The sequence below is a fragment of the Anolis carolinensis genome, chromosome 5, assembly GCF_035594765.1.
Source record: "Anolis carolinensis isolate JA03-04 chromosome 5, rAnoCar3.1.pri, whole genome shotgun sequence".
Taxonomy (NCBI): domain Eukaryota; kingdom Metazoa; phylum Chordata; class Lepidosauria; order Squamata; family Dactyloidae; genus Anolis; species Anolis carolinensis.
The window spans coordinates 74,453,308-74,473,001 of NC_085845.1; the positions used below are offsets into that span (position 1 = coordinate 74,453,308).

Below are 19,694 nucleotides of genomic sequence, written 5' to 3' on the forward strand. Positions count from 1 at the left end.
GCTCTTAACAATCAAGAATATTCCTAACATATAGGTGAAATCTCTCTTCTTGCTACATATACTACATTTTCTGAAACACATCCCTTCAGATAAAGATAGATATGTCACATTTCAGTCTTCTCCAAGCTAAATATATCCAGCTCCTTTATCTCATCCATCATAAGCCTTGAATTCCAGACTATTGAGCATCTTGGTTGCCCTTCTCTGGATATATTCCAGCTTGTCAATACTTTCCTTGAATCGAGATACCTAAAATTAGACACAGTATTCCAGGTGAGGTCTGAGCAAAGCAGAATTGGGTGTCACTCCTGTGTTCTTTTGGATAGCATGGTGTAATGGTTTGAGTGTTAGACTGTGAATGGAGATCACCGTTTGAATCTCTGTGCAGAGATGGAAACCCACTAGGTGACTTTGGACAAGTCACATACACTGCCTCAGAGGAAGACAAAGGCAGACCTCTTCTGAAAAAATCTTGCCAAGAAAACACCAGGATGTGGTTGAGTGTAGAGGAAAGAGAAATAACGAAACAATGGGGAAAGGAAGAGAGGGATGACATGGAAGAGCAAAATTATCAAGTTGGGAAGTATTCCAAGATTTGCCATTTTCCTGGATTTGATCATTTTGGGACCTCCTGTAATGCAAAATGTGAGCTTTTCCACCTTTGCTGTGTTCTTTGGACTAGTGACCAGGTGTTGTAGGAGGATACACATGTTTGATTATATTATGGGTGCCTTCTGTTTCTGGTTTTGCCCCTAGCCTGTTAAGTCCCCATCCCAGGCATGGAAAGGGGAGTGGAGTCAGGTGGGTTGGATGTTCTTACTTTAAATTTGCTGCCTAGAGAATGGTATTATATTTTCTTCCATTCCCATATGTGCATTTTGCTATAAAACAGTCATTGATATGAGCACAAAGAGATCCAGAGTCTTTTTTTGTAGAGATTCTTGGTGTTTGGGAAGACCATTACCAGCTGTGGAACACTGGAGCTAACAGAGTGGAATGCTGTGGTATTGGTGTATGTGTTGTATGTGATGTGTAGAAACAAATTCCCATCATGGGTTAATTGGCTGCCTCTGTATATGGGCAGTATGTGAATGCTATCATTGGCAGAATCTCAGTTAGAGGACACTGACAGAGTTTCTAGGCATGCTGGGTGTTTATGCTCTTATTTTACAATTTATGTTTTTCCCTACTCAAACTAATCAATGTAGTGAATAAGTCAGCTACTCTGCTAGTGCAGCAACACTGTATCTTCAGACCTTGAAAATAATAAGTGTAGGGTTACTTTGTTTGTTTTCCCCAGTAAATACCCTGTTTCCCCTAAAATAAGACATCCCCAGAAAATAAGACCTAGTAGAGGTTTTGCTGAATCGCTAAATATAAGGCCTCCCCTGAAAGTAAGACCTAGCAAAGTTTTTGTTTGGAAGCATGCCCATAGAACAGAACACCAGAGCAGATTGGTAAATGTACGTACCATAGAGTGTTGTACATGGAAATAATGGTAATAACAAGAAATTCTTGATAGGATTCACAGTTTGTCTGGTTATGCTGGTTTGTGATGACAACTACTGTCCAGTTTATAATAAATGTTCATTTTTTGTTCAACAATAAATGTGAATTCTTCTTCATGGAAAAATAAGACATCCCCTGAAAATAAGACCTAGAGCATCTTTGGGAGCAAAAATTAATATAAGACACTGTCTTATTTTCGGGGAAACACGGTATGTACATTATACTCCAGTTACTGTTGGACCCCCCTCTCAGTGAACAAACATCTTAGCTTGAGTTTTCATTTTGTTATGTGCTGAATTCTTGTGTGTTGTGCAAGAATAAATGAAATCCAGTATGTGTTCTGCTCAAAACTTGTTTTGACACTGGCTGAGAAAGTGGCACTCTGCTGCCCTCCTGGTGTGATTGACTATGTCTGATTAGTAGCAATACATATGCATACCTTTCTGAAGATGGGGATTGGGTTGGGTTTTCAATTTGGATAGTGTTTCCTCATTAAGAATAAAACAGATAGTCTGATGCCTATGCAGGTTGTTAGAATAATGTTCCAAGAAGACATCTCAGAAAAAAATGTAATTTGAAGTGGAGGGCAGAGTTGATATAAAGCAAAGAAAGAGTAATTTTAATGAATAGGAAGTGGTATTTCAAGCCATAATTTAAGTACCCAATCTCTTGAATTCCAAGATGCACCCCTCCCCATATAAACATCTCTAAAAACGGGTGCATCTTAGAATTGCAGGTGCTAAATACCTTTATTCTGCTGGTGGTACTGAAATTAGTGTGTGTTGTACAATCAATGGCATCTTAGAATTGAAGAAATACAGTATTTTGTCATTGGTTCTCAGGTTGTAACCCTTTGAACATAGTTGGGTTTGCTTATGAATCAACCTATATAAAATGGACATGTGAGGCTAATGCAGGCATGGGGAAACTTCGGCCCTCCAGTTGCTTTGGACAGCTGGTAGGCTGTTAGAAATTGTGGGAGTTGAAATCCAAACACCTGGAGGGCTGAAGTTTGCCCATACCTGAGCTAATGGAAGTTTTCCCCAATCTTCCTCATTCACACTCAATTTCACTCAATTTACATAATTACACTAAATATTATAACTTTCTGTGCTTTAGAGATTATAGCAAAGGCTTTGACTGTGTACATCATGAAAAAGTATTGATTAATTTTAAAAAAAATTAACAATATTTGATTTTTTAAATATGTAACCTGTGCACAGAACAAGGGGCCATGTTAGAAGAGAACATAGAGAAACAGAGTGGTTTCTAACTTATGGGATCAGATAAGTCTACGTTTATTACCCTATCTCTTTAGCTTGAATACCAAATGTATAGTACACAAAACTGGATTAGATTCTGATGAAAGGAATGTAAAAATTGGAGGAGGGAACGTAAACAAAATAAGATGGACATATGACACCATAATGCTAGCAGCATTATGGAACAACTGTTGAAAAAAGCCAAGGAAGAATGTGAAAAAGCAGGTTCATAGTTGAACATTAAGAACATGAAAACAATAACCACAGATAATTTACATAACTTTAAAGTAGACAATGGAGACATTGAAATATTGAAGGCTTTCCTGTACCTTGGCACAGTCACTTGTCAAAATGAGGACTGTACTCAAGAAATTAGAAGACTAGGGCTCGGGAGGGCAACTATAAAGGAACTAGACAAGATTCTGAATTGTAAAGATATAGAGTATAATAGCAAATTCAGGATTGTCCATGCTGTTGTATTTTTAGTTTCCATGTATGGTTCTGAAAGTTTCACAGCAAAGAAAACTGATATGAATAGAATTAACAAATTTGAAAAGTGGTACTGGATGAGAGTTCTATGGATATACATTAGAGTCTCACTTATCCGACATAAACTGTCTGGCAGAACATTGGATAAGCGAAAATGTTGGTTAATAAGGAGGGATTAAGGAAAAGCCTATTAAACATAAAATTATGTAATGATTTTACAAATTAAGCACCAAAACATCATGTTTTACAACAAGTCTGCCACTTTTTTGGGAGTGTGGTTGCACTTGTGTTAATGTTGGGTGTGTTGGCCCACTGCGTGGTGATGCCTAGAGAAACAGCTGTGGATCCGGGCAGGAGGCAGACTGCATTGGATAATACTTGGATAAGCAAAGGTTGGATGAGACTCTACTGTAACGGATTGCCAAAACTTCCTAGAAACTAATATGACTAAACTAAGGGTGCTTTGAGACAGTGCCCAAATCCACTTTTTTAAAAGTGGGTTTAAAAATCCTGGGACCTGGTAGTAGGTCCACACACAGACCTACTACGGGATATGGTCCCCTGCCATCCTCACAGTCTTCTTTGGAAGCGGATCAAGATGGAGGGTGGATGGGAGACATCTGGCAAAGTTCTTTTTTTAAAAAAATCACTCCGTTTTGAACTGAACTATACGCATATGCAAATATCTTAATATAAATGCGCATATGAGGTCCAGCACATAACAAAGGGAATTAAAAAAAAAACTTCCATGGGATCTCTCTCTTCCATCAGTTGCTAAATTCAACCTCTGTTTAAGATTATAAAGTGTAAAAGAAAGTGTTTCAGGGAGTTCTAATTACTTTCCATTGTGCTTCCTTTGAACTACCTGTATGTCCGTTTTACAGCCCGATTAGCTGTTTCGGGCTTTTTAAAAGCACATATGTGCTGGAACAGTCTACACAAGGGGGAGGGAAGGAATGCACGTGTTTTGCATGACTGTAGGATATACAGTTATGCAAAGGTGCACATTTTTCAGCCGGAATCAAATTATAAGTGCATCTTTTTAACATGTCCTTTTTGCCTCATAACCTGATTCCTCGTGCACTTTGGCTAAATGTTATTTAGCGACACACACACCCTTTAACCCGGTTACTTCTGGGGTTTTAAAGAATGTATAGAAGGGCCCTTAGACTGTCATACTTTGGATATATCATTAGAAGGCATGGCTCGCTAGAAAAGACAATGATGTTTGTCAAGATGGAAGTAGTAGTAGCAAAATAGGAATAGGTGGATTGATTCATTCAAGGAAACCATGGTCCTAGGTTTACAAGACCTGAGCAGGGCTGTTAACTGGGTGACACAAGGGTCCCTCATTCATAAAGTCATTATAACCTGAAGTTGACTTGATGGAGATTAACAAAAATGAGTTAATTCTCATCATTACAATTCAGTAGCCAGCAAAGGGAGACTTTAAAATGCCCGAAATATTCCATTCTTCTTCATTTCATTCTGCTGACTGGGTGGATTAGTACTATAATATACTGTATTCTATTCTTTTGCTATACTAAGTAGTAGTCGCTGGTCAAATCTGGCATTAAGTGTTCAGTGCTGAAGAAACAAATAGCTGCCTCACCTGGATTGTAGAAAGGAGCCAAATGTAGTTCAATAAAACAAGTTTTGGAATTATATCCTTTTTTCTACATGTTACAAGAAAACATTTTGATGTTGAACTTTCCATAGCTTTAAGCTGAATATGAGAAAGAATTTATAATGAGGTGTGTTTAAGTTCTTGTAAATAGTAATTCTTTTGGTTTTGCTTTGTATATTTAAATATTTTATGCTTCTTAATGATACAAATAAAAATCCATGAAATGTTACGTGTCATACATGCATATCTCAAGTGAATTTTGTGTTTGATTTTTCAGTATTATAGTGGACTAGCTGTGCCCGGCCACGCGTTGCTGTGGCTTAGTCTGGTGGTGTTGGTCAGTCTACATTAGGTTGTATTTATGCTGTGACCTCCACCCTTCTTTATACTCACATTAGTAGTAGTATTTGAAGTCTGTTACCTTCTTCAATTTTTGTGTTGATTGATAATTGCTTGAGATCCCTGTTGTCTTTGGTTTGTTGTTAGTTGTAATGTCTGATTCTGCTGAGTGCGGTTTATATTTTTATTGTGGTACAATAGTCTTTTTTTTTGTTTTGCCTGTGTAGGTGTTTATTATTATTGTTGTTGTAGTGGTCATGAAGGTTGGATAAGTTAGATGCTTCTGTATTGTTTATTGGAGGCCCAGTGTAGCACTGACTGGCCTCTCAGCCTCAGTGCCTGGCTGTTTCTTGCCTGTGATGGTGTTGATTCTTATTGTTGTTGTTGTTGTTGTCATTGTTATTATTGAAATTGTTTTTTTGGAGGCCAAGTGTGAATGTAGGGATTGGGGAGGTGGATGAGTTGTGTTGTCAAATTTTGTATTTGTTATAGTCACAATACATTGTTGTGAGTTTTGTGGGTCTGGATTGTGGTTTTGTGGTGTGGTTGTGTTGTTACAACTGAGAGGCAAGGTTTTTGTGTTGTGTTGCCAAGTTTTGTATGTCTGGGGCATTTAGTTGTGTGCCAAGTTTTGTATTTCTGGGGTGTTTAGTTGTGTTGTTATAGTCACGATGCATTGTTGTGAGTTTTGTGGGTCCGGATTGTGGTTTTGTGGTGTGGTTGTGTTGTTACAATCGGGAGGGAATGCTTTTGTGTTGTGTTGCCAAGTTTCGTATTTCTGGGGCATTTAGTTGTGTTGTTATAGTCATGATGCATTGTTGTGAGTTTTGTGGGTCCGGTGTGGTTTTGTGGTGTAGTTGTGTTGTTACAACCGGGAGGCAAGGCTTTTGCATTGTTTTGCCAAGTTTTGTATTTCTGGAGCGTTTAGTTGTGTTGTTATAGTCATGATGCGTTATTGTAAGTTTTGTGGGTCCGGATTGTGGTTTTGTGTTGTGGTTGTGTTCTTACAACTGGGAGGCAAGGCTTTTGCGTTGTGTTGTCAAATTTTGTATTTCTGGGATGTTTAGTTGTGTTATAGTCACAATGCGTTGTTGCGAGTTTTGTGGGTCTGGATTGTGGTTTTGTGGTGTAGTTGTGTTGTTACAACCGGGAGAAAGGGCTTTTGTGTTGTGTTGTCAAGTTTTGTATTTCTGGGGCGTTTAGTTGTGTGCCAAGTTTCGTATTTCTGGGGCATTTAGTTGTGTTGTTATAGTCACGATGCATTGTTGTGAGTTTTGTGGGTCCAGATTGTGGTTTTGTGGTGTGATTGTGTTGTTACAACTGGGAGGCAAGGTTTTTGCGTTGTGTTGTCAAGTTTTATATTTCTGGGGCGTTTAGTTGTGTGCCAAGTTTCATATTTCTGGGACGTTTAGTTGTGTTGTTATAGTCACGATGCATTGTTGTGAGTTTTGTGGGTCCGGATTGTGATTTTGTGGTGTGGTTGTGTTGTTACAACCGGGAGGCAAGGCTTTTGCGTTGTGTTGTTAAGTTTTATATTTCTGGGGCGTTTAGTTGTGTGCCAAGTTTCGTATTTCTGGGGCGTTTAGTTGTGTTGTTATAGTCATGATGTGTTGTTGTGAGTTTTATGGGTCCAGATTGTAGTTTTGTGGTGTGGTTGTGTTGTTACAACCTGGAAGGAAGGCTTTTGCATTGTGTTGCCAAGTTTCGTATTTCTGGGGCGTTTAGTTGTGTTGTTATAGTCACGATGCGTTGTTGTGAGTTTTGTGGGTCCTGTGTGGTTTTGTGCTGTGGTTGTGTTGTTACAACTGGTAGGCAAGGCTTTTGCATTGTGTTGCCAAGTTTTGTATTTCTGGGGCGTTTAGTTGTGTTGTTATCGCATGATGCGTTGTTGTGAGTTTTGTGAGTCTGGATTGTGGTTTTGTGGTGTGGTTGTGTTGTTGTAACCTGGAGGCAAGGCTTTTGCATTGTGTTGCCAAGTTTTGTATTTCTGGGATGTTTAGTTTTGTTGTTATAGTCACTGCGCCCGCAACTTTATCCTTTTATATATATAGATTTGTTGACTGTATACTCGTCCTCATCAGTCCAATGTAGATATCTGTGTATGATATTAGGCCTAGAATTATGTGCTTTTGCCTTGCTTAGCATAGCCAGACATTAGACAGTAGGTGCCTTGATGATACTTAGGCAGTAAATTTTAAATGTCCTGAAAGTGCACAGATGTTTTGTTCTCCAGTTTGATATTGTATTTCTACTGCCAGGGTTTTGGAGACACCGCTTTGGGATTTTCTGCTCTATGTACTAAAATAACTTCCTTCGCATGGGGTGCAATGCATCTTTATGTGGGTGGATAAGGAGCACTACTTGTTGCTCTACCAGAGACAGCAAATCTCTTAGACTAGTTTATTCTTGTCTCTGTGTGCAGTTTTGCTAAGCCATGACTTTTTCATTCCTTTGTTAACCCATTTTAAACAATGTTCCTCATTCTTGGTTTATAAGTCCATGCCAGGATACAAACAACAGTGCAAATTCTTCCAAGGTACCAAAGTGACTTTACGTTTATGTTTTTCCCCAAATCAGCCTCTCTTCTCTTGTAAAGCTTCATATTAAACCACTTTTAAAACTGTAGAAAATTAAAAAAAAAGAAAAGAAAGAAAAGAGTTTTCTGTTGGGAAGGGGGAGGGGAGGAAAACTACTTTTCAGCATGTTTAGAGCAGCTGATACCTGCTATAATAATCTAATATTTTACATCGTTAACTGTGTAGTGAGAGTCAGACAAACTCCAAAGACTGACTGTGTGGGAGGTAAAACTTGCCTCTTTGATATTTTTTCCTAAACTTGTATAATTCTTAGCAAGCCATATTTTAAATGTTTTAAAACAGTAGCTTCATGTTATAGTGCAAGTGCTCTAGATTTCATAAAGTGTATTTGAGCATATTAGTGGATACATTAGCTCACTGAAAGAAAGAAGTCTATTCAAATGGGAGATAAGGGCTTAACTCCCATAACAGGAAAAGTAGGTCAATAGGACACTAGGCTATCAGGCCAAGAAGATACAAGCAGGTTTTCTGAGTCACGTTGTGGTTAGTGCTCCTCCCTACCTCCACCCTCTAGGCTGATTCCTTTTCTTTGTATTTAGTTCCTACTTTTTAACATGTGTTTCAAAAATAAGTTTGGATAGTGAAAGTGCCGGGAGCCTATATTAAATGAAGGTTAAACATACCTTTTGTAATTGTCTCAGGATGGAATTGAAAATAAAGATTTCAGTGATTGGACAGAAATCATTCTTACAATAGTTTGTTTTTAAAAGGATTGTTGTTAGTAGTAACAAAAAAGAACTGAACAAGGACAGTATTGCATTTCCCCCCTGCAGTAATATAATAGAATGTAGCAGCATTTATTCCCCTGCCCCAAAGATTTTGAACTGTGAACCTTTCACACAACAAAGTTGTATAGCACTCTGGTGATTTTTTTTCCTGTCAGACTGGATTGTATTGTATTTTGGGGATTTTTGGAGTATGGTGCTTGGTATTGTGTTTTGGAAACTGAAGTTGCCATAAAAATAATTTAGCAAAAGAAAAAAGAACGTCAGGAGAGAATACTTCTGGAACATGGCCACACAGCCCGAAAGACATACAACAACCCCAAAGAAAAAAGAATCAGCATATTTTGAGGCATTGCTAAAAAAAGGAATAATGTAAATGTAGAGACAAGCAAAGGAATGGAAATTATTAATATATATAATGTCATCCAAACAACGGATAGATGCCAAAGAGCAGAAACCAGCTTGCACAACTAATTTATATCCTCCCTTGGAAAAATCTTCTGGATAGAAGCCCTTTCTGAACTGCCATGTTCAGTATATCAGGAAATAGTGGTGTGGTTAGAGGAATCTATGAAGATCAGAAAGTGAGAACTTTATTTAAAATATTTACAATCAAATTACATTGATTATAATGAAACTGAAATGCAAACTGCCTCAAATAATATGATTCAAACTGCGTTATATGGCAGTATAGATGGGGTCTTTCTTCCTCTCACATAGTAATAGTAAATTGAGTTATCCAGGAAGGCCAAATAAATACCATGAAATTTAGGACAGGCAAAAAGAAGTACTCTACAGGACACACAGCCAATTCTGGAATTTGCTTTCACAGCTTGTGGATCTCCAGGAAATAAGACATGACTGCTATATCTCTGTTATCAGAGGCAGTTCACATTTCAGTATTGGTTGCTGGAAAACATCAATTGGAGTTTTCATGACCTACCTATGTGGTTTCCATAGATGTATTGTCCCCAGTGGGAAAATGGTGTTGGACTAGGGTTATATCCAGCAGGTATTTTCTTGCTTTCTTACACTCTTAAACGTGTTTCTTTGTTCCTAAAATGAGGGATTATGTTATGTAGAAATATACATTTTGTATAGAATGCTAATAACATGATCTGTTTTTCTTTTTCTGTTAAAAGAATTGAATTGGAGCTCCATGATATTATCTTGGAAATATAGTTTACGATACTCATATTCTACAGTTGGCTTCTTCAGGAATTGATCATTCTTGATCCTCACCATTCATCATCCAGAAAAGTGTAAACGGTAAAATGTCAAAAGATTACATTTAGATTATTAAGAAGCAGTATCAGCATCAAGAGAAACTACTGAAAAATGTTGGCAAGGATTTAGAGAGTTTTCAGTAGGTTTTTAAAAATATATCTGGCTGTCATATAATACCATACCACAATCTGCTTTTGAAATTCTAATCAGTTTACATTTTATCATGTAGCTTAGTTGGGATGGGCATCCAGTTTTAAGAGATAAAAGTTTGAGATTGAAGGCTGGAATAATTTTCTGGAAAATGTCCATAATGCTTTCTTTTGGGCAGCATGGCCAAAAGAGCTGTTAATTGAGAAATCATTTTTTCCCCATTATCTCATAGGACAGAAATACAAATGTCTACCACAAGACTAAAGTGTGATGTGTTATGTCCTTTACCATAAGTACCCATAAAATGAGCTCCATTGCAGACAGGTAAGTTATATTTTAGTGTTGTTAATGATTTTACACACTCACTGTTAATAGTTATTCATGATTTAGAATTGCAATGTGCTCTGCAGATCATGGAAATGTGTGCTGAGAAGATACAGTGAGCTGTATCATTTGCTACTCCTCTCCTTGCCCATTTTTGTTTACTTACCTTTTGTGGCGTAATATGAAATATTTTGCATCTTCACAGTTTTGAGTATATTATATAGAGCAAGTGTTAACAGTGCAATTTAAATCCATCTCAGTTCCAGGTTGTCACAAAACAAAATGTGAAATAGTCATCAAGTTGTATGTGTGAGTGCTTCTGCAAGGAAGTGTATATATAGTATTATCAGTGTACATAGTGCTGAACAGAAAAAAAAGGAAGATCATGGCTTTTCCACTTTTGTAGGAGTCCTGTACCCCTAACCCCTGCAAAAGTGGCAGACTATAATTAAATCTCATCATCAATATGGGATCAAATAAAGATAACATATCAAGAGAAACCGAGCCTCTGGTGGCTCAGTGTGTTAAAACGCTGAGCTGCTGAACTTGCAGACCGAAAGGTCCCAGGTTCAAATCCGGGGAGCAGAGTGAGCACCCACTGTTAACTCCAGCTTCTGCCAACCTAGCAGTTGGAAAACATGCAAAGGTAATGGCATTCCATGCAGTCATGCCGGCCACATGACCTTGGAGGTGTCTACGGACAACGCCAGCTCTTTGGCTTAGAAATGGAGATGAGCACCAACCCCCAGAGTTGCTCAGATCAAATAGTTTCAATTTGTGTATTGAAAAGGAAATAAAGTCATCAGCAGAAGGGGAAGTAGTGAAATAGGTGTTAAAAGAAGATTACAAGTAGAAAAGAGATATGGCGGAGGCCTTGCTTTTGGGTGATGTATAATACTTCTGTGTAGTGAAAAAATACTGCTGTTTAAGGAAAAGGGAATACATTTGTAATCAATTTAATCTACCTGTGCCTTCTCCTCCAGAGGTGTTCAATTGGTTGAACTCAGGAATGAAGACAGGGCTCGGTTTAAAAACCAATACATATTAGCAAAGGCAAAGTTATTAAAAACTGAAGCAGAGAAAAGTCCAAGCAACTTACAGAAGTCAGTGAAAAGAGGGAAATAAGGCAATACTTGTGAAAGAAACTCACTGTTATTGCTTAAAGAGTGAACAATAGAATTCCAAAGAGTCAAATTATGAGCAAGTACAAAAGAATCAAGATGAGGGTCAGAGAAAGGAAATTCAGTAGACAGAAAGCCAGAAACAGAATAAATGAAACAAGAATAGTGCAGTGAACGTAGAAATATGTAGCTGAATCAGAATAAGGGCTATGATATACAGAAGATGAAGAGAAAATGTAATTCAGTAGAGTCCACGGGATTATCCACATGAATGTTAAAAATGCCCATGTTAAAGTTAAATAGAAGGAAGGAAGGCAGACAGGCAACTGTGAATTAAAATCCAAGGTAAATGTTAACAATGAATTAGATGGGTGCAGCCTAGAAACAAATGTCTCACTGTGTTGATCAGACAATCTTTTATGTATCTGGGTTCTGAGCTATTTGGTAAAGCCTAGCACCTTGAATTAGGTCTTTGGCACCAACGTCAAGTTTCCAGAATTGGTGTTACTATGCTCGTTCTTTGCTGCTCCTTTAACCACTTGGTATTTAGTAGGAGGAGGGAATTGCAAAGATTGAATTAAAGTATTCCACCCCTCCCCCTATCTTTGGCTGGAATAGAAAAAGTAATGGTCAGTTGAAACATGCTTTGTTCACTATAAACAATTTAAATTTTTTTTCTTTTGTAACTGGAAGTCTCTTCTGACAGACTTCTCTATTGTGTTGGATTGGGGGACTTGTGTACCATGTGATTGCTTTCTGATCCTTGTTTGGCTTTTGTAGGGATGATGGTAGCATTTTTGATGGTCTCGTGGAAGAAGATGACAAGGACAAAGCAAAGAGGTTTGTTATAGTTTGTTATATGAGAGAGGTAGCACTAAACATTTTATTGTGAGCAGAAAATATATGGGGTAAATTTCTTCTTGATATACTGTATTGTAGATAGTGTTGAAGCATGTCTAGCAATAAGAAGCCAGTGCAAAGTACTCTTGCCCTTTTATATGCATTGCCAAATAGGTGGTCAGCTATCAGCTATAACAATGCTAATAACTTAGATTGGTAGTGGGGAGAAAGGAAGGGAGGCTGAATATAAGATATTTCTTTCCCTCTTACCATCTCAACTGTAGACCAAGTTGACACTCTGGCATCACATCAGAGGAGGTGATGGTCGAAAGTAGTCTGCAGTTGTGTGCTAAGCTATTGGGTTGGCAACTATGGGTTTTGTGTGTGCATTTGACTTGCTGATAACATGAAAAGATTGCAAATGAAAGATTAACATGAGTATATATTGTAAAAGCATATGTTATCCCTTTAGAATGCTTTCTTTCAGGCTCTGCTGCCAGCAGATATAGTATCAGTGATAATTTGGTATCTGCTGTGTTTTTCATGGGAATGCTTGAGGGCATATGGCACAGAACCGCTGTGCTGCTCACAGGGCTCCTTTTCACCAGCAGAATAGCACTTGTGCCACAGCAAACTTTTAGGTGGCATTTGGCAGACCTTAAAATTATTCATGACTAACTTAAATCCTTGTAACTCAATGGGATATATGACTAACTCAGTGAGGAGCCAGCTAGTTAGCACAGAATCTGTATAAAATCTTTTTTCTTATAATTGTCCCAATTGGTTTTTTTTTTAAGAGTATCAAGAAACAAGTCTGAAAAGAAACGCAGAGATCAATTTAATGTACTCATCAAAGAGCTGGGATCCATGCTTCCGGGCAATGCTCGGAAGATGGACAAGTCTACTGTACTGCAAAAGAGCATTGACTTTTTACGGAAGCACAAAGGTAACTTTGGGATATGATGTGAAACTTACAGAATGTAAGCTGTTTTTCTTTTATATGCACCAAAATATTTAATAATTATATGCAGCTGATAACATTAAGGTGTATATAAATATGTGTTGCATTTTGCTTATATCTCCTTGAATATTTCAGTCATCCTCTCAACTAAGTTCTTGTAAGTTACATTTCTAAACAAGTAACTAATATAGAAAATAATCATTAAGAGAAAAGAATAGTGTTTCAGAAATGGAAAATAAATATGCCTCTCTCTCTCAAATCTGTTCTTTCTATGGAAATAACCAGTCTTATTTTAGCAAACAAGGGGTTGCTTCTGAAAATAATTGATTTTTTTTTGTGTATGCCTCTTTAGCAATCAGGAAAGATAGTTGAACGAAGAACTGCCATTTGTAGGCTGACTGAAGGAGCAAGCCACAACAAATCTCTGTTCACTGTTTAGTGTTAGATCAGAAACCCAGATGCAGTAGATGTTTTGGTTTAACTTCTGATTTAGGCATTAAAATAGATAAAAGAGCAAAAGGCCTTCATAGTAAGATTGACTGAATGTTGCTATGAGTACAGTATATGTTCCGCCCCTCTTTTTCCTTCTTTTTTAATGCTACCATCTTAAATTACTGGAATGGTACACAAAACAATTTAGTTGGAATGGAGAGGAGGACCAGTGACTTTTTTCTTTAGGGTAGCTTTTATTCCTTGTGCTATTAATTAGGTTGCAAAGATAGATGTGTGGATTAGAATAAATACATGTGCAGATAATTTGTTTATCTTTACAGAAATCACTGCCCAGTCAGATGCTAGTGAAATCCGACAAGACTGGAAACCCACATTCCTTAGTAATGAAGAGTTCACCCAGTTAATGTTAGAGGTAGTTTCTTTATTTTTTATTTTAAAAGCATGGGTATTGTCTTCTCATTTGTGTTATAAGATTAGAATTGGGTATAATTTCAGATTTATTTTAACCGGAACATAGTTATATTGATAATTAAAACATCTATAAAGAACAATGTTGCATCTTGTGAATGCTGCAGGCAGGTTGAAGTGGGTGTGTACTTGATTCAGATATCCGGATAAACATATTGGTATACTTTTTGAGCCTACGTAAAAATCCTTAGGGAAGGCTTTCTCTTGGGAATAACAAATGGGTGAACCTTCTTGGGGGCTTCTCTCAGGCTGTGGAATTCCCTATGCAGAATATAAATACATTGAAATAAATGCAGTTGATACTTTATTTATATCTTCATACTGTTACTTACATATTGATATTTAAGATATGTATGTACCTTCAGAATATTTGCCACAGAGTAGTTTATTTTTTATCTTTCTAAAATAAAGTACTTTTCAGCTGTCTTTCCGCTAACAAGAAGCATAAAATAAATCTCAGCATTATACAGCCTGCCTTTTCCTGTATTGAGCTCAGTCTAGAAACTGATAAAATTATGTTAAATATTGTCAACAATCTGCCTAGATTGGGAAAGCAGGATGGCTTTTTGTGATCATTTCAGTCAGTTTTGCTTCTCTGTCTACCAAGCTGTACAGCTATTTGGCTTTTTATAACTGTGCATTTTCATTTAATTCTAGGCTCTTGATGGTTTCTTTCTAGCAATTATGACAGATGGAAGTATAATATATGTATCAGAAAGTGTAACCCCCTTACTTGAACATTTGCCTGTAAGTATGAGTTCCCTTTAAGAAAATATGAGGCTTTCAATTAATATACATACCATTTACCATCTGCCATTTAAGATTCTACAGCTTAAAGAGTTTCTATGCCTTTCAAAATACAGTATATTGTATTTTCTCACTGCAGTTCTTGTTCTTTCTTATTTCATGAATTATGTATTGTCACCTCAACATATCACAACAGCAACAATATGTATTACTGTTCATAGACCCATCAGTGAACAAACAGTCATTAATAAATTCTCCCATCTCATTGTCTAAAGTGTGCATGTCTGTTGATGCTTCCATTAATGGCGTGCAAAAATAACAACTTGCCTGCATTATCTTCCTTCCATGGAGATGTGTGCATGCTATGCCCAGAAATATGTCTTTATTCTCACTAGCATTATGTGGCATTTTATTTGTGAAATCTTTATCCAGTTCATATTTGTACACGTTCGAGGTGCTGTTCATTGTTATGTTTTCATCCTCACAATAACGTTGTGAACAGGTTAGGCTAGTTTCATCTCTGATTGGACATTTGAACCCAGGTTGCTTGTCCAAAATACTAACCACTTTTACTACTGTTACTATGATTATGGAGAGAACACGACAGAAAGATTTGTGGTTATCTTAGCTGATAACACTATGTAACACAATTTTTGTTCCTGTGTTATAAATGTCATTTCCTAATTGGTTCTATCATAAAAACATGGAAAAGATTTATTAAACTGCAAAAACTCCTGCAGCACATTTTGCTATAGTTTTTCAATGAATATCTCATAGTCTCCCAACCAATTCAACATAGTTTGTAAGAGCCACAAAAACAAAGTTTCTGGAGTATAACAAGTACTTTCAAAGTAAGTATGATACAATTAAACAGAAAATAACACTTTCAAACCAGTAACAGAAAACAATTCAAATTTTGTTACATAGTGTAATGTATCTAAAGCTGTCAGGCATGGTTATCGCCATTTGCCTTACACATCACTCCTTTTTTTTTTTTTTTTTTTTTGCTTCTGCCTCTAAACTTCACTGTGCCACCACCACCACTTTGCACATTGTTATTTAAAATAATGAACTGGTGGAGAAAAACTAGAGTAGATCCAAGGTTATGCTAGAAAAATTAATATGGGATGGTATGCTGCTTCTGCTGCCTTTCTCCCTTATACCCTTTCCCAAAATCTCTGGGCAAGGGAGTTCTTCAGAAAATCTTTTGATGCCATAGGAGGCGGGGATGAATGCCTAAAGAATGCATGGCAGTAGGTTGTACAAGCAGAGATCCTGCCCATATGTATACTGTCTGCTCAATTTTTACTGGTTTCCCTTTCCACTTCAATCCCTGAGGGTCTTCAAACAATTAGGGAAGCTTTGAGAGATTATAAAGGAGCTTGTGGGGCTGGGTGAAAGATGGGAGCAGAAAGACCATTCTAGAAGTACTTTGTATTTTGACAAGTTCAGATACAGACCAATATAAAGAAGTTATTATAGCTAAGATAAGTGAAGCATTTCAAATGTTGCAGTGCATCCTCACCTCTTGCAAGGAGCTTCAGGGGGATATTTCACCCCCCTGTCCACATTTTCTGTAATTTCTGATTGATCCTCCACTACTCCCTCCTGAGTGAATTGGTCTTTGGAGGGCATTTTTTTAAAAGGGAAATTATTATTTCTCCAGGCCTCAAGATTTCCTGAAGTATAGTGAAGCCTTTCTTTTATTTCTCAAATGAATGGCTGCCTTTCTGTCAAGATTGCCCATTGTTTTTTTCCCCATTATATAAATTAATGCATTTTTTTCGTGTCAGGAGTGACTTGAAAAACTGCAAGTCGCTTCTAGTGTGAGATAATTGGCCGTCTGCAAGGACGTTGCCCAGGGGACGCCCAGATGTTTTTTGTGTTTTTACAATCCTTGTGGGAGGATTCTTTCATGTCCCCGCATGGAGCTGGAGCTGATAGAGGGAGCTCATCCGCACTCTCCCCGTGTTGAGTTTGAAGCAGCAATCTTCAAGTCAGAAAATCAAACCTTCAAGTCATCAGTCTTGCCGGCACAAGGGTTTAACCCACTGTGCTACCAGGGGCACCTAATTAATGCATTAATAGTAGATTACTGTACTTTAATTTTAGTTCGCAGTTTGCATGTGAGCTGGAAGTTGAAGATGAAAAATGTAATATTGCATGGATATTGATGAAGATCCATAGTATTCTACAATTAGTTCTTTTTTGTACAAAGAACTTTGTACTTCAAATTCTTGATCAGTGGTCTTCCAGTCCAGACTACAAATTCTTTTGGAACAGATACTCATCTGTAGTCTCAAAGGATACAGGTAAAACATTCCAGCTGAGCCTGCATCTATGCTTGGGAATACCTAAAGCTCTTATTTGAGCCCAACTTCTCTAAAAAGGTGTGCAGTAAAAATCTGTGTATTTAAAAAATGTATTTAAAATATTAGATGCTCTTAAGCAGTCCAGACCCGTGCTGGTAATTTAAATTGAAAGTGAATGGTTTTAAATAGAGACATCATCACAGAAAAGGACTTCTGATGGCCAAAAGAGAAGAGTGGTTCTGTGTTTTAGACAGAAGTGGTTGTTCACTGCATTTGAAATGGATCTGATCAGTATTTTTTAATGTAAAAATATTTTGCAGTGATGGAGTACTAACAATTATGTATTATAATTTTAAAGTTTTCTCTTTGACAGCTTTATCAGTTATTTTGCACTAAAAATAAAATTACACAAAGTAGAATTTTAGTTTTCATGTATTTATTTTCTCTCTTATAGTCTGACCTTGTGGATCAGAGCATATTTAATTTTGTCCCAGAGGGGGAACATTCAGAAGTTTATAAAATACTGTCTACTCATCTGTTAGAAAGTGATTCATTGACTCCAGAATATTTGAAATGTAAGTTACGTTGTTCAGTTATAGCTGAGAGATACATAGAATTCCTAAAGACTGCATTTAAAAATTTGTGGGCTATGAAAGTACTGACAATAGCTTATTCTACTGGGATAAGTATTTCCTGAAATCAGTTTGATACTCTAGATACATGAGTGGGACCTGCAACAGGGTGTTGCAGTCTGGAATGTTTCTATTTAATTATTGGCCAATGGTGAGATAGCCATTCCCTCTTCAATGATAGTCTAATTCCGCGTCTATCTCCCAACAGTAATTTAGCACAATAATTTCATTGAAGCTGCCTTTTTGTCTGAGGTTCTTTAATGTTTTTTTTTAAACTTGAGGTTTTCCCAGTGCCTGCTGATATTCCCTTTTCATGTGGGGATGGTGCCATTCTGGGTACAAAAGGATATCATTCACTTCAAAACTTTGGAATTGGAGGACATCCATTTAAAGCCTCTTTAAGAATGGCCTTTATCCACAATTTATTTATTAAGAGATTGGCTTTATCCTGTTTTATTTTATGTTGCTTGTAGTCTTGTTACTGAAAGGGAGATGTTCAGATAACAGCCTTTGAAGTAAAGTTACGCTCCTGTATATTCTTAACTTAAAATTACTGGGATGTACTTATGAATTTGTAAATCCATTACATGAAATCACTGGGATGAGTTCATTCCCTAGCATCATTATAGTAGCAGGTCTGGAAAAAATGAGATCTGAAATACTACTAAATATGCAGTGGGTAACATGACACATTGTTTCTTATGTCATTGCAATATTTTACTTCTGTTTGGTATTCATTTTGGTCTTCTGTTAAGCATTAATCTTTACTATTTTGTTGTTGCAGCAAAAAATCAGCTTGAGTTCTGTTGCCATATGCTCCGAGGGACAATAGATCCCAAAGAGCCACCTATATATGAATATGTCAAATGTATAGGAAACTTCAAATCCTTAAGTAACAGTAAGTTAATTATAGCATATATTATATTTTATAAGTAATCCCACTGCCCACCCAGGTTTTGAATTCCAACTCACATATGAAACATCAAATGAAGTATAAAATACATTTTTTTTAGAATTTAGTGATACTGAAAAGGCTAAGTAAATGAATGAATGAATGTAAAACATTTTATTTCTAAAACAGGAATCTAGGAATCTTCAGTTTAGTAGTTAATAGTCTAATACCACTTGGATTTCATTTCTTCTATTGTGTTTGATGCCATCCTTTATGGCAGTGCTTCTCAGGCTATGTGTAATGGAGACAGCAATTCGTTTTTTTCCAGCGTGCCAGGGACCAACACCATATTAGTTTGCATTGGCTGCAGCTAGTGCTTTCTTTCCTGGAAATTCTCCAGGGACTAGCAGACCTCAAACCACCATTTTGAGTAGCACAGCTTTAGTGCACTTGTTTGCTAGTGGCTGGAGGAGAATGCTTCCCCCAATTATATGCATTCATTTTATCTCTTCTTTTTTTCTTCTCCTTGTCCTTTCCTTCTGCCCCATTCTGAAGTTTCTTGTGATGCAAGCAGCCGCAGTACAAACCTGATTAAGCTGGCCCAGCTGTTGACTTTTTTCTTCTTGGATTAAGGTGCCTGTTGTACAACTTCAGTTCATGAGAAGAAAAAGCCACCTGCTGTTCTGGTCCATGCACTAATCACCAAGCCACTCCTCCAGGCTTGGTACTGTGTAGCTGGTGAGAATATTGCAAGTGGGCAGCAGGTGGAAATATTTGCTTTTTAAAGAGGCGAGTAAAGAAATCTCAGAAGCCCAAGCCAACTGGAAATGGGAATGGCAGACTACTGCAACAGGAAGCTTCTGATTTGACCTGTGGGGATGACACCAACCTTCAGCCTTGCTATGCCCAGTAGCGTGTGGGGCTGGAAGCTCCTTCATGCCTGATTTTGCATCTACCTCATAGGAGTTCTGCACCTAAAGAAGAACCAACTGAATAGCCTCCTAGGGCTAAGACAAACT

The 19,694-nt window shown here is 37.3% G+C and overlaps 1 protein-coding gene across 2 annotated transcripts in view; it reads left to right on the forward strand.

Moving 5' to 3' along the window:
• clock (clock circadian regulator) overlaps window positions 1-19,694 on the forward strand; it is a 57,545-nt gene that overhangs the window by 15,404 nt on the left and 22,447 nt on the right. For both annotated transcript variants that reach the window (XM_008111683.3, XM_008111684.3), the window contains exons 2-9: window positions 9,691-9,817; window positions 10,158-10,249; window positions 12,151-12,210; window positions 13,008-13,156; window positions 13,945-14,036; window positions 14,750-14,839; window positions 17,606-17,726; window positions 18,568-18,681. In XM_008111683.3, the coding sequence (XP_008109890.2) occupies window positions 10,203-10,249; window positions 12,151-12,210; window positions 13,008-13,156; window positions 13,945-14,036; window positions 14,750-14,839; window positions 17,606-17,726; window positions 18,568-18,681 (673 nt within the window). In that variant the 5' untranslated portion in view covers window positions 9,691-9,817; window positions 10,158-10,202. The remainder of the gene's footprint in view (window positions 1-9,690; window positions 9,818-10,157; window positions 10,250-12,150; window positions 12,211-13,007; window positions 13,157-13,944; window positions 14,037-14,749; window positions 14,840-17,605; window positions 17,727-18,567; window positions 18,682-19,694) is intronic.